Genomic DNA, 13,801 nt, shown 5'->3' on the forward strand with positions numbered 1-13,801 from the left:
CAAGCTCTGGACCCGTGTCCTGCTCCAGCTGTGTATGTTTTGTCTCTCTTCACCCTAGAAAAGCTTGTAGGTGGTTGCTTTTAAAATATATCTTACTTTTTCCATCAGTGCTTCTGTCCCAATCTGGCAAGTTCCGCCTGGACAGGAGCATCATTGTGCTTCAGAGGCAGATCTCCAGACATTAGTGGAGATCCAGATGGATTTGCCGAAAGGGACTAAATTTGAAATAACTTTTCTCATTATAACTGCCCTCTGAAATAGCTGTCCCTCTTCATTTACCACTCTGAGCCTTTCCTTTGAGGAGCAAGCAGCTACAATCTCCTCACCACCATTGTGTTGGGATGTCCATATGCCCAATCTCCCATTGAATCTCCTGATCCATGGCACATCCCTGCATCCCCTGTGCCTTGGTGGCCATCTCCCCAGGGACTCTTCTTCCCAGTCACAGCCTCCCAGAGCTCCGGGGGAGATCTCACTGGCAATCCATGTCCCTGCTGGCAGGCACCCTATAACTGGTAGGTTTGGCAGCAGCACCTCCAGTATAAGCTTGGCTAGCCGTATGGCTTTGTTGGCAGTCACCTCCAGCAACAATGTTCCTCCCCTCAGTCTTTCTTGATCTTTTCCCAGCTGGAATTCAGTCTTGAGAGGAGATGCTGCTCACATCTGTTGGCCCTTCCTTTTGTCTAATGGCAACACATAGGATCCAGATCCTGCATCATACTGACTCTTCTCTGAAGGGGACAAAGTCACTTCAGCTTTCTGCATCCCACTTCTCCAGATGTACACTGACTCCATTTCCCCTGTGAATGGAGGTTCTGCCAGCACAAAGCAGCAAAGTTTGTTTTGCAAGCAGTGCCAAGTTTGGTTTTCTTAGGGGTTTGGATGAGAAATTGCAACAATTGCATTGCAATAATGCAAACTGCATTACGTTATTAATGTATTTATTTCTAAATCTTGGTAAAAGGATGAAGAAGTATTCTGGTGCAGCAATAGAGCTGAAATCTCAGCATCATTCTAGCAATGAGTGCATGAATCCTTGCATTGCCAGGGGAAATCAGCTTCTTCCTGATCTCTTTGTTGGAATCCTTTGGCTTCAAATGTCCTGAGTTCAGTCTCCCCTGGAGCAGCTGAAGTGTGGCCCATTGTGTTTACGTACTGAACAAAGCTGGTGGAGAAAAAATAATGCCTTAATTTTTCCTTTATTTTTTCAGTCTGGCAATCTCCAGGAATGCAAAGAAGCTCCTGCAGGAGATCAGATTGGACAGGAGATGAAGTTACAAACATTGCTTCTGCAGCTGAGTCAAAGGAGGCTGAGAAATGAGGAAGACCGTTGGCCTTTCCCCTGTGGGGAATAAAGCACGTCTATCAAAGTACATCTCAATGTGTATGTCCTGATGGCTTTTGTATCCTCCCTGACAGTCCGTCCCCATAACATCGTGGCCTTTTGGCAGCCCCATCACTCAGAGCACTGTTGCCATGAAGGCCGTGGTGAAGGCACACCCGTGCCAGGAGTGCGGCAAGTCCTTCAGCAAGAAGGGCAACCTGAAGAGACACCAACGCATCCACACGGCGGAGGAGCTCTTTGCTTGCGGGGAGTGTGGCCGGCGTTTCACCACCCGAGGTCACCTGAGGACCCACCAGAGCATCCACACCGGAGAGAGGCCCTTCTGCTGCGGGGAGTGCGGGCGTTCCTTCCGCCTGGAGATATGTCTGGCGGCCCACACGAAGACACACACCAAGGGTGGGCCCTACTTCTGTGCCCACTGCGGCAAGAGGCTGAGCACAAAGATCTACTTCAACATTCACATGCGGACGCACAAGGAGAAGAGGCCGTTCTCCTGCAGCGAGTGTGGGAAGAGCTTTGTGAAGAAGGGAATGCTCACGGCTCACAAGGAGATCCATAAGCGAGAGAAGCCCTTCCAGTGCCCCGAGTGCAGCAGATGCTTTGGGCAGAGTGCCACGCTGTTGGCCCACCAGAAGATCCACCTTCGTGGAGGGCCTTTCATTTGCACTGAGTGTGGGAAGAGCTTGAGCACCAAGCGGTATTTCAACGTCCATCAGAGAAACCATGCTAAGGAAAAGCCACTCAAGGGACACATCGAAGATGCGTCTCTGCAGGTCATACAGATTAAAGAGGAAACTGCCTTTAAGTCAGAAGAAAATGTGTTGGAGTGTGTGTTTAACGAAGGACCTAAAATCCCATGTGATCCAAAAAGCCCTCGTTGGAAAATCCAAACGAAAGAGGAAGCAGGACCACCCACCTACGACACAGAAAACATCACTGCCTGCCAGAAACTTCACATCAAGGAAGAACCACAAGAAAACCTGGACTGTGGAAAACTCTTTGATCCAGAACTCTCACTGATGGTTTTACAGGGAAGACAGGTTAAAAAGAAAAGAGATTCTGATGGGCAACATGACCAAAAAGGTCTCGTAGCTGGTAACAGGGTGCTCCACGTGAAGGAAGAACCACAGAAAAGCACTGACAGTGAGATCCACTGTAGTCAGAAGCCAAACCTGAGTGCCACCCAAAGGATCCAGATTGAAGAGAAAGCTGGTGTGAAGGATGACCACCAGAAGACACAGAGCCCAAGGAGGAAGCAGAAGAAATGCAGTCAACCCACCAAAGAGGGGACGCCAAAGAACCAGGAGAAATCCACATCCAAGAAAGATCTCTCAACAGAACGAGCTTCCAAAGGTGAACGGATATTCCCCTGTTCCGAGTGTGGCAAGAGTTTCAATCAGAAATCAAACCTGACCAGACACCAGAAGATCCACACGAGCGAGGGGCCGTACAAGTGCAGCGAGTGCGGGGAGAGCTTCCGCATGAACCGCAAACTGGTCCGGCACCAGCGAGCCCACATGAGCGAGCCTTTCAAATGTACCGAGTGCGGGAAGAGCTTCACCCAGCGCTCCAACCTGGTTCGGCATCAGAGGATTCACACCAAGGAGGAGCCCTACCAGTGCCCTGAGTGTGAGAAGACCTTCAACCAGAAGGCCAATCTCTTCCGGCATCAAACGATCCACGTCCGCATGGGGCCTTGCAAGTGCACCAAGTGTGGGAAATGCTTCCCCCAGAAGCGTCACCTCATTAAACATCAGCTGCTCCACTCCCGAGGTGGGGCCTACAAGTGTGGGGTCTGTGGGAAGCGCTACCGGCTGAAGAAGTATCTGAGGAGGCACCAGAAAATCCATGCGCGGGAAGGAGCTGGCTCCTACATGAAATGTGGGGAGAACACAAGGCCTGGGGATGGGTCTCAACCCGCTGAGCAGAAAGCACTGGACCCTGTGATGAATGAAGAGGAGAGCTGAGAGGATCTGGTACTCATTGCTGAGGAAAAATATTTGAGAAATGGGGATGGAAACAAACTGATGTTTGTGGGGTGGGTGAGGTTTGAGGGAGCAAAGCACTGATAGAAACTGGTCCCATCCTGCTGCTTTCTGAGTCAACTCTCAGCATATCCTTTGCTTACAGCTATGGGATGAGGCTGGAGAATACAACTCTTCAGAGCACTTAGACATGAAGATATGAGCCCCTGGCATCCTTAGTAATGGGATGCTTGTGCCTCTAAACCTGCCAAAACGCTGGAGGCCAACAATGTTTTGTGTGGGCAATGTGTGGCCAGAATTGCTGGGAGGGATTTATTTCTATTATATCACAGTGCTTCTGAGAGAAAGCTGCTTCTCATCTGCCTGCTTCTCTGCCCATCACTGTAAAGCTTATGGTATAGGACGTTGACTTTTCAGGGCAGTATTTGGGGAGTTCAAACCAAGTAGCAGGAATTGCTGAACAGATCTTCAGACTTTATGGGCTAGAAAACTGGAAAATATTTTCCTGTTGGGATGCTTTCCCTACCTTTCCCTGATATAATGGGAACTGTGCAGCTACTCAAAAGTATGGACAGTTCAAGAGTTTTTATTGCTCACTGCTAATGATTTTGTTGGAGGCTTTGAGCATTCTGACCTAGCTGTAGGTGTCCCTGTTCATTGCAGGGGAGTTGGACTAGATGACCTTTAAAGATCCCTTCCAAGTCAGATAATTCTATGATTCCCTCAGCAGAGTGTTTTTTGTGTCTGGAAAGTCCTTGATGAAGTGGAAAAGCAGAGTGAGCCCACAATCCCATGAGCCACTCCCCAAGACATCTTTGCAGCCTTTGTACCTGGCCACATGAGCGCTGACAGATTGAAAACACTTATCAGGGTTTGTTGTTTGCTGTAATATGTAGAGTCCAAGGGAATAGAAAAATGTTCCACAGTGAGGTAGTATCTCTGCCTCTGGTTTTGTGCAGGTAGAGAAGTCCCTTACCCATTCCTAAAGCACAGACTTCCTCCCAGGGTGTCTTGCACATGGCATCTTCTTGAAGGCACTGAAAGTCATCAGCGTAACTTTGGGAAACTACTTGCTGTGACACTTCAGACCCAAACTGTTCTTTGTCTGCACTGACTATTCTGGAGCAACTGCCTCCAGGCAGGGACATGGAGGCAGATATGTTTCAAAGTGAACAGGACAAATAATGTTTGAGCTTTGCCTTTCCCAACTGCTTGGACATCACTTTGCTGTGGTGACTCAAGGCCAGCACTGAGTACTGCTGCCAAATTCCAAAAGCACAGAGTAACTTTCATGTCATCATCAACTGTAGACAAGTTTTTCCTCAACTACCTCTGGCCTGGTGAAGGATCATTTCTGGGCAGAAAAGGCAGATATACCAGAGAAAACAATTTTGGGGTTTTTTAGGGGTATCTGAGGTCACCCTTGTTATGGCAATGGTTCTGGGCCTTATGGTGAGTAGGTGCACCCTTCAGTGCAGGGCTGGAAAACTATGCTCCTCAGGAAGAGTGTGGCTAAGCCAGCTAGAAAAGCAAAACCGCTTCTATTGGGCCTGCTGAGGGGCAGAGGTAAAGCAGAGCTCTTCAGTGAGGAGAAAATAATCACCAGATGAATTAATTTATTTCCTTTTTATTAGTCTGGCATGATGCTGTAAAGATTTTGCCAGTAAGAGGAAGTGGTGTGGGAGGTTTGCCAGTTGTATTGCTGGGACCTTTGACATACACAAAGAAGTGAGTCAATGTCAGTAGCCTTCCTGGACATCTCTGGATCTTGCACCATTCACCATGGCCAGTGTGGGTGTTCCAACTTCTGGGGAAAATCAGGGCTGATAGAGTTTGTATTATCTTCTCAATAAAGTAAGTAAGTAAAGAACAAAGGCAAACAAAGTGAACCTGTTTTCTGTTTGTGGTTTTCGTTTCATCAGCTATCACCAAGAGAACCACACTACTACTATCCACAATGCAACAGGTAAAACTGCCAGGCAAGAGATGGAAAAGTGATAACCAAAAGAAAATGGTTGATGAAGAGCCCTCCAGGCTATGCTGACCATGTTGACCATCCCTCCACCAACCAGCTGGGAGTTCAGACCCCCATGTAGAGACCTGGGGCTCCAGCCAGCGATCCACACATAGGTACTATGTGAAGTGCTCTAAGGTATCTGCACATTTATGCCCTAAATATGGTTATTTTCATCTGTGATCCAAACTCCACCCTTAGTGTCCCACTTACGGATGCACAATGCTAGAAACAAAGACTTCCTTGGGTACCATCAGGATCTGCCCATCGTAGGGACATGACATGATAGATTCCTCAAAGGAATTCTTTCAAACAGATGGTTCACAGACAGTTTGTCCAGTGTCTGCTGCTAATTGTCATGTTAGGGGCTTGGATCAGGACCATGGAATAATTAAAGCTCTTTGAGGGAAAATGGATTTATCTGGGGATTGGACAATGCCAAATCCTATCCCATCCGGGTAGCAAAATAACCTTCATCCTTTTTTCCTTGAACTCATTAAAAGAAATCATAATACAAAACTGCTTAAAATCATTGCCTCATTCTCCACTGCACAGATTTTATGCAGAAAACCACATCTGTGAGTGCTTATTCACTCAGCAGTCTCAGTCACCACGTGAATAGGATCCTCACAAGCTCTGATTTTGCCATCATGGCCAGGCTGAAGCTGGAAGAATGAGATCACAGTCGTGTTAATGGACAGAGATCCAGGCTCTGATAGAAAGAACTATTCCAGTGTTGCACAGTGGGACAGGAAATCTTGTATTGAGACACTTGCTACAATTTTTATGTCCGTGTACATTTCTAATGTGGTTTTTTTGAGGAATTTAAGAACTTTTTGAACTTTACAGTGACTCACTGACTATCTGTGTGTATCATCTCAGTATCTCCTTGACTCCAGCCTGCCTGGAGGAGAGATGGAGACAGACTGAGATGGAGAGCACTTCCAAGAGAGTGTGTATTCGTGCTTTGATGGGACGCATAGAGCCAATTGGTGCTCAGCATGTTATAATGTGGTGGGAATGAGAGGGTCTTTGGCACCAGAGCAAACATCTGCTTGGACATAAGTACCCTGGGATGTTTACTTGTCTTTTGAGGACGTGATGGTTCCCGTGAGAACTTCCTCAAGAATCTCAGGCTGCAGGGAGCCTGGTGTCCCCACTAACAGGGATTGAGGAGAGGAAAAGGACCAGAGTGAAAACTAGGTGAGCAACAGGACATTCAGCATCACACATTTCCACAAATCCCTTCTCTGTTCACTGAGCAAACAGGCTCCATGAGGACATGGTCAGTGGGCACGGTGGTGATGGGTTGATGGTTGGACTAGGTGATCTTAGTGGTCTTTTCCAACCTTAATGATTCTGTGATTCTATAATATTTACATCCCATCAGCAACTTGGCCACCTCTCATCCCATCCAGGTGCAGAGTGGTGCAGCCAGGTACTGCCATATGGGGCTATGTTATCAAACTGAACTGCCCACAGCCAACACCCATCTGGAGCCATGTACTCATCCATGTCTGCCTTAAATAAAGGGATCCTGAGATTTCCTAAGTACTTGAATTAAAATGGATGGATGAATATGGGAAACAAGTGCTTCTGATGGACATAGCAACATGCATGTTCCTAAGAGTGCAACAGCAAAACTAGGCAGTGCATAAGATCAAGCCTGTTGTATTCCCATGGTTGGTTGCAATCACAGTAGCTATCAGGAAAGAAAAAGGGAGTAAAACACTCTCTCCTTCAAAAGATATATATGTATATGTACATATATAACCATTTAAACTGGCAAAACTTGCAAACGCTATGAAGCAGAGGCCAGGGCAAAGAGGATGACATGATGCCCTAGCTGTTGGGTTCAGAGTTGAACCCATGCGCTACAACAATTCAGTCACTTCCTCCAAAAGAACATCTCTGGAGATTTAATTTCTCCATCTTTGGCACCCTGTAAGTGCCAGAAATAATGAAGTTCAGCATTTCAGCCTAATTTTAGGTATGAGGAAACTGAGGCAAAGCTTTGGATCCATGCAAAATCCCACCAGCAACCTACATCAGATGCACACATACATCCACTTCTGATTCTCTACCTCACGCTTTGAAATAGCTGTGGGATCACCTCATCTGAATAACGATGTCAGGAGACCTTGCTTTGTTGCTGTCCAAGCGGCATCAACAAGCACACACTCAAAATCAGAGAACATATGGAATATAAAGCATGCAGCCATCAAAACATGTTGAACTCCTTTTTTACAGTACCATTATTTTAATAGCAATAATTAAAAGGAAAAAAAAAAAAAGCAATTAAAAAAAAGCAACCTCACAACATCTGGATGTATAATTCAAAGAAGCCATGGGCAGTTCTCCAGCCCTGAGGGCACCAACCTGACTTGCTGAATCCACTCAGCTGAATTCCATTCTCTCTGGAGGTGTCCATGGCCAGGTTGGATGGGGCCCTGAGCAGCCTCGTCTAGTATTAAATGGGGAGGTTGGTGGCCCTGCCAGCGGCAAGAGGTTGGAGCTTTATAATCTTTGAGGTCCCTTCCAACCCAAGCCATTCTATGATTCTATGATTCATCCCTGGCCCCAGATCTGCTCAAGTGAAGAGTTTCAGGTATAAACATGAGTGTTGAGAAAACTGTGCTCAGGTGCCCAAGAACATCACCATCTGTTTTGAAGACATAGGCTTAGGTTTTCTATCACCCTGAATTAGAGCACATCCAGCAGCCTCCAAAAGCTCCAAGGCCTGCAATGGGACCCAAACTGGCAGAAAACAGCTTCTACTGTGAGTTTTGCACCATCATCACTGCTGGTCCTGCCCATAGCCTAATCTGCTGGCATGATAACTACAGGAGCTGGGGGCTTGCAATAAGACTCACAGCCACATCAAGAAGACAATTTTCTTGGACTCACTGGGTGGAGATGTCTGGCAGAGGACAGTGAACTGGTGCTGGAAGTAGCACTCTGATACTTCCTCAGCAAATCAAAGAGTCATAGAATGGTTGGGTTGGAAGGGACCTTAAAGCCCACCCAGTCCCAACCCCTGCCATGGACTTGGCATCTTTGCAGCTCTTCTCTGGTCTGTTTGCTAAGCACAGCATGGAGAGAGGGTCAGCCCACTTGCTGCTGAGAGTGGTTTTGTGGGAGAAGAAAGGGTTTGCTCAGCAATCAGTTGGTGCCCAGCTGCTTCTGCATCCTGGAAGCCACTATAGAGCTTGTTACAGAAACACAAAGTAGATGAGAGCGGCACCCTCCACTCCTCCTTTCCCTTCGTGCTTTTGGCTGCTGGATTCAGCTCGTGCCTGCACGCCATCCCCAGCACAGCCCCTGTGACTCTCTGTCCTGCCCACCAAACTAACATCCTACCATTAATGGGCAAAGTGCTCTGATGCCACGATGGCACAAGCTGAAAGAAGGGTCTGTGTGCTATTACCTTGCAGAAACTGGGCCAGCCCGTCTGCAGAACCCACGTGCTTGCTGGATGAGCATAATGGATAGCTGCACAGAATTAAGAACCGTCTCCATTTTGATCTTTTTTCGTGTGTGTTTGTGACTTTTTTCTCTTCCCTGGTAGATCTGTTTGATTTTCAAGGTTTCTTTCAACATTTTAACTCCTTTAATCCTGCATTTCTGTTGCACTGGCGGTAAATTCATTATCCCTAAATACAAGGACTGATAACAGACCATGATCATAGCATGCTAAACTAGTACATGAAAGGCAAGGAATTAAATCATCCACTGGAAAACAGACCATAGTGGAAGAATGCTGTTTCCTGAAAGCTTTGTATCCTTTTAAGCTTGTTTTTTCTTTTGTTGCATTTGTTGTGGTGGTGGTTTGTTTTTGTGCAAGATGTTCTTGCTTCAGAAATTTCTGCACAGCTCTGCCCTATTTCTGCAAGCTGTGAGGCAGGGAGATGGTGGCTGTGCTCAGCCCCAAAGCCTGGTTGTGTCCCTTATTTAGGGATTTTCTCTCTAGGATGAAGTAACAGCAAAAAAGAGTTGTTCTTTTTCTGACTCACATTACGTCTTGCTAATAACCCCACTGCATATCAACAAATTGGAGATGGAGATGATCTGGAAGAGGCAATGTACACTACAGGGCAAATCTGCCCTGGTGAGGTGACCGCTTTTCCAACTGGGGCTTTATGAGCAATGAGTAACAGAGCATGGCACTGGAGCACAGCAGTTGAGCTCTGGCTCCTGGAGAACTCATAGAATCATGAAGGTTGGAAAAGACCAGTGAGATCCTCCAGTCCAACCCCAACCCACCCCACCATGCCCACTGACCACATGCCTCAGTGTCACATCTCCACTGTTCTGGAACACCTCCAGGGATGGGAACCCCAACACGTCTCTGGGCAGCCTGTGTCACTGCCCAACCACTCTTTCTGAGAAGAACTTGTTCCTAATGTCCAACCTAATATTCAAGTCTGATTGCTGTAAGGTGAGTGTACATGAATTCTTAATCTCACCTGCAGATGTTCCCAGTATCAGGTAAGACCATAAATATATGGGAGCTATATCTACTTTGAAGTATTTATGTTATCTATGATCCCAGTGCTTGCAGGTGCTTCTGCAGGCTGCAGGGGCCTGTATATCCCCTGAATTCAGGTGTCTGTAGCACACCTGAGCTGGGTGACCCAGATTGTGTAAATCAGGTGGTTATGTAAATAAAATCAAAGGAGAGAAACAGAAAGGGATTTATCTGCACTATTTAGATGTCCACTCTAGGATGAGACTTTGTTCTTAACTATTGCTAGGCAGAAGCTGACTGTGTAGGAGGTGAAAGAACTAGAAGGAGTCATGGATACTCACAGAAATATTATGTATGATCCAATGTTATTTACTGTTCTACACTAGGTTCCTTTTCAGAAAGCAAAATAACTACATTTTTGCAACTGTCCTTCCTTTTAAAACCACACACCAGCACAGTTTTGCTGTGTAGGATCCTCCAGCTGAGTCACCTCATTCCCTTTGATTTTTTTTTCCTTCTGTATTTCCTCTGTATTTGCAGACAATTTGCTTCTATTTTTGTAATAAAAACCTGGGTTAAACAAAGCCATGGTTCAGCGCTGTTCAACTCCGTCTCAAATGGGGTGATTCAGTGGAATGACCAAATGGGACGAACAAATGGGATAGCCCAGTGGGATGACCCAATGGGTTGGACAAATGGGATGACCCAATGGGATGAACGAACAGGGTAACCCAATGGGATGACTAAATAAGTGGGAGCCTGGGACAGGAGTACCTGCTGGGAGCAGGACACCAACAACCTCATCCCACAGTAGGTCCCTCAGTGCAGACTGAGGTTTCTGGACATGAAGTGGTAACTGAACTGCCAGATCACTCAGCCATCACTGCCATCAATCCCCATTTCTCTTTGCTCCTAAACCCACTCCAGTCTCACTCCTTCCCTCTTACAGAGGGACATTTGTTATTCAGAACAAAATATTATGTTGCCGTGTTATTTAATCATGTCAAAATTCATAGGCAGCATCTGTGCAGAAGATAAAATGTTTTGGGACAGTTTAGTCCTTTTCTTATCTGAGCGATTACGGTTATGTAAAGACTTTTCTTTCAAACAAGGAGATGGAATTTCATAAGCAAGAGACCAAAATAGTGCCAAGTAGCCAACCATCTCCCCTTGATCATGCTGGATTAGTACAATTAATCTGTAGGCATTAGCGGCTAGCAGGATTTTGCCTGAAGGATATCATATATATTTATTATTTCATATCTGATTTCCCACAAGAGGCAGAAAAATCAATTGTGGGCTTTTCTTTTCACCACTGTATTTTTACAGATGGGGTTGTGGGATTTGGAAAATTACTGAAGGGCTCCAGATGGCAGAGGGGGAAACGCAACTCCTGCTCATCTGTACATCTAGTGAGGTGGTGGGGTCACAGTCCCCAGAGATGTTCAAGGGATGTGGAGATGTGACACTTGGGGACACAGTCAGTGGGCTTAGTGGGGGTGGGCTGGGGTTGGACTCGGGGATCTCAGAGCTCTTTTCCGACCGTAACAATGCTGCGATCCTATGAAATTACAGCTTAAAGAGGACCAACTGGCTTTGTCAGAGCTCCATCTCCCGCAGCTTCATGAAATGAATGAGCAGTGTTCTCCCACCCCCCCCTGCAAGGGAGATAGCTGCAGATTACAGCAGAAAGCAGAGCGTTACCTGATCGGCTCAGATAGGAACATGGAAATGAGGGCAGCAGGGCGATGCGGAGTTGGATTGAGATTCAGCAGTGCCCACTCATAAATACTTAACTCTGCCTATCTGGTGCAGGAGGTGAACTACAGGTCACAGCCAAGGTAAGAATCAGAAAGGTTTAAGCTGAATTTGCAAAGTACATCTGTAGGATCTGTCTCTGTCAGGATGAGCCCTTCCCTGCAGCTTGTTTGAGCTGGACGGGGATTTCTGCAAGGTGTGGGCTGCACTCCCCTCCCCAGCGTCCCATCCACAGAAGAGCAAAACAGGCACTTCTGCCATCCCCCTTCATAATTCCTGCCTAAAAACTAAGGCACATCATGCCTGAGACCTCACTGATCACAGGGGCTGCCCAGGAAGCTCGAGCAATCCGTGTTGTAAATTAATTGCCTTTAATCAGGCAGAACCCCCTCCACTCCATGAGCTGATGGGAATAGGAGTGGTGCCAACTTCACTCACACCCCCGCTGTGTGCTCCCCTAAAGATAAACCACAACACCATATTCCTAAGGCTTTCTTCTCGCATCCATACCTGAGTCTAGGCAGTATTTTCAACCACTGCATTAGCAAAGAGCACCAGAGCAGTGCTGTGCTGGAGGAGCAGGGCTGCAGAGCAATGGACACTCAAGAGTTAACAAACAACCCTGCAATTCCAGCTGCACAACACCTTCCTGGTGCTTGCCATTCTCTGCCTGACAGCACCCTCTTCTGGGAGGTGGGTGCTGCTGGCTGAAGGCTGCACCCTGCTCAGCTGCACTGAAGGCTTCTGAGCTGCTCGTTTCTCCTCCAAAGCAGTTACACGGTACCTGCTGGCAGGTGGATACAGCCCCCAGCAGCTGGGAAGCAGCACTCCCTCTGCAGTGCCCTGGTCCTTCTGCTTCAGCAGCAGATGCCTTTTTTTACATCAAGAACTTGGATCAGTTCTCACGTTCAGCTGCTAGATACAGATGAGCAAGGGCAGGCAGGTGAACTGCAACCTGCAGTTATGCTTCCCATTGAAACATCAAATTTACTTTGCTCCAGTATAATTTTTTAGGAGTTTTGGAATCTTCCCTACTGTTTGAAGAGGTTTTCTGCCCAAGGATGGAAATCCCTGATACAGCAGTATGAGATCCCTCTCCATGGGCTGGAACATACAAAGTAAGCTTAGGAATGATGCAGAGAGAAACAAGACCATGCCTCTCATGGCATTATCAGAGACCAAAACACAAGTAGGTGTTGGTATCTCTTAAATGCTGTGGGTCACAGAGAGATTAGTGCTATCCACAGAAGTGCCATCTCCATCTAGAGAGGCATATGGGTTGGAAATCCTCTACTACCCCTGGGAAGTGGGGTACAGGTCTCTCATCTCACCTGCTTGGGGCAGTCTTGATTTCACCCTTTATTGCCAGAAGGCACTGAATGGAAAAAAGTGATCCTGCTAGCTCTCCGCATCCATAGAACTACAGAATCCTTAGAGATGGAAGGGCATCTTTCAAGGTCATCTGATCTATCTTCTCTGCAATGAACAGACTCACACAACTCCATCAGGTTGCTCATAGCCTGGTCCAGCCTGGACTTGAATGTCTCCGTGCAGAGACGGAACTTCCACCACATCTCTGGTCAACCTGTTCCAATGCCTCACTACCCTCCCTGTACAAGATTTCTTTTCTTATATCCAACCTACATCTCCCTTCTTTTAGTCTGAAACCATTTCCCTGTGTCCTATCACCACAAACCCTGCTAAAGTCTGTCCCCTTCTTTCTCGTTTCCCCCCTTTACATACTGAAAGGCTATTCTATTATCAGGTCACCTCAGAGCCTTCTCCTCTCCAGGCTGAACAGCCCCAGCTATCTCAGCCTACAGCTCATTCCCTCAGCCAAGCCAACCTGTGCCAAGCAAGAACAAGAACTGGATTTCCCACTCCTTTTGCTCACCTGCAAGCAAATGCTCTTAATTCTGCAGAATACCACTGAACACCTGCAACAGAAGGAAAAGCAAAGAGCCCAATTTCTTATGGTAGCTGCAAGAAGCACCAGAAAGTGATGAGAGGACTGATACTTTCATCATCCCTTCATGAACGAGGCCAGACAGCATGCAGCATCTTGCATGGGCATCCAAAGTGATGTGAACTGATGACAGGGTGGTATGGTCTTGAGGGACTGTAATAATCCTGTAACATCCACAGCCACAATCAGCATGAGGAACAAATAAACCAACCACAAGTCATTCCTGAAGAAAGCACAAGGCTGCACAAACACAGAGAAGCAGGCA

The 13,801-nt window shown here is 46.9% G+C and overlaps 1 protein-coding gene across 1 annotated transcript; it reads left to right on the forward strand.

The window, feature by feature from the left end:
• Window positions 1-1,269: 1,269 nt before the first annotated feature.
• Window positions 1,270-3,312, forward strand: LOC100540850 (uncharacterized). Its single transcript, XM_085227012.1, has one exon. It carries the CDS (start codon window positions 1,477-1,479, stop codon window positions 3,310-3,312), a length of 1,836 nt encoding a protein of 611 aa, XP_085083138.1. The 5' UTR covers window positions 1,270-1,476.
• Window positions 3,313-13,801: the final 10,489 nt, after the last annotated feature.

The sequence above is a fragment of the Meleagris gallopavo genome, chromosome 6 (assembly GCF_905368555.1).
Source record: "Meleagris gallopavo chromosome 6, MGAL_WU_HG_1.1, whole genome shotgun sequence".
NCBI lineage: Eukaryota > Metazoa > Chordata > Aves > Galliformes > Phasianidae > Meleagris > Meleagris gallopavo.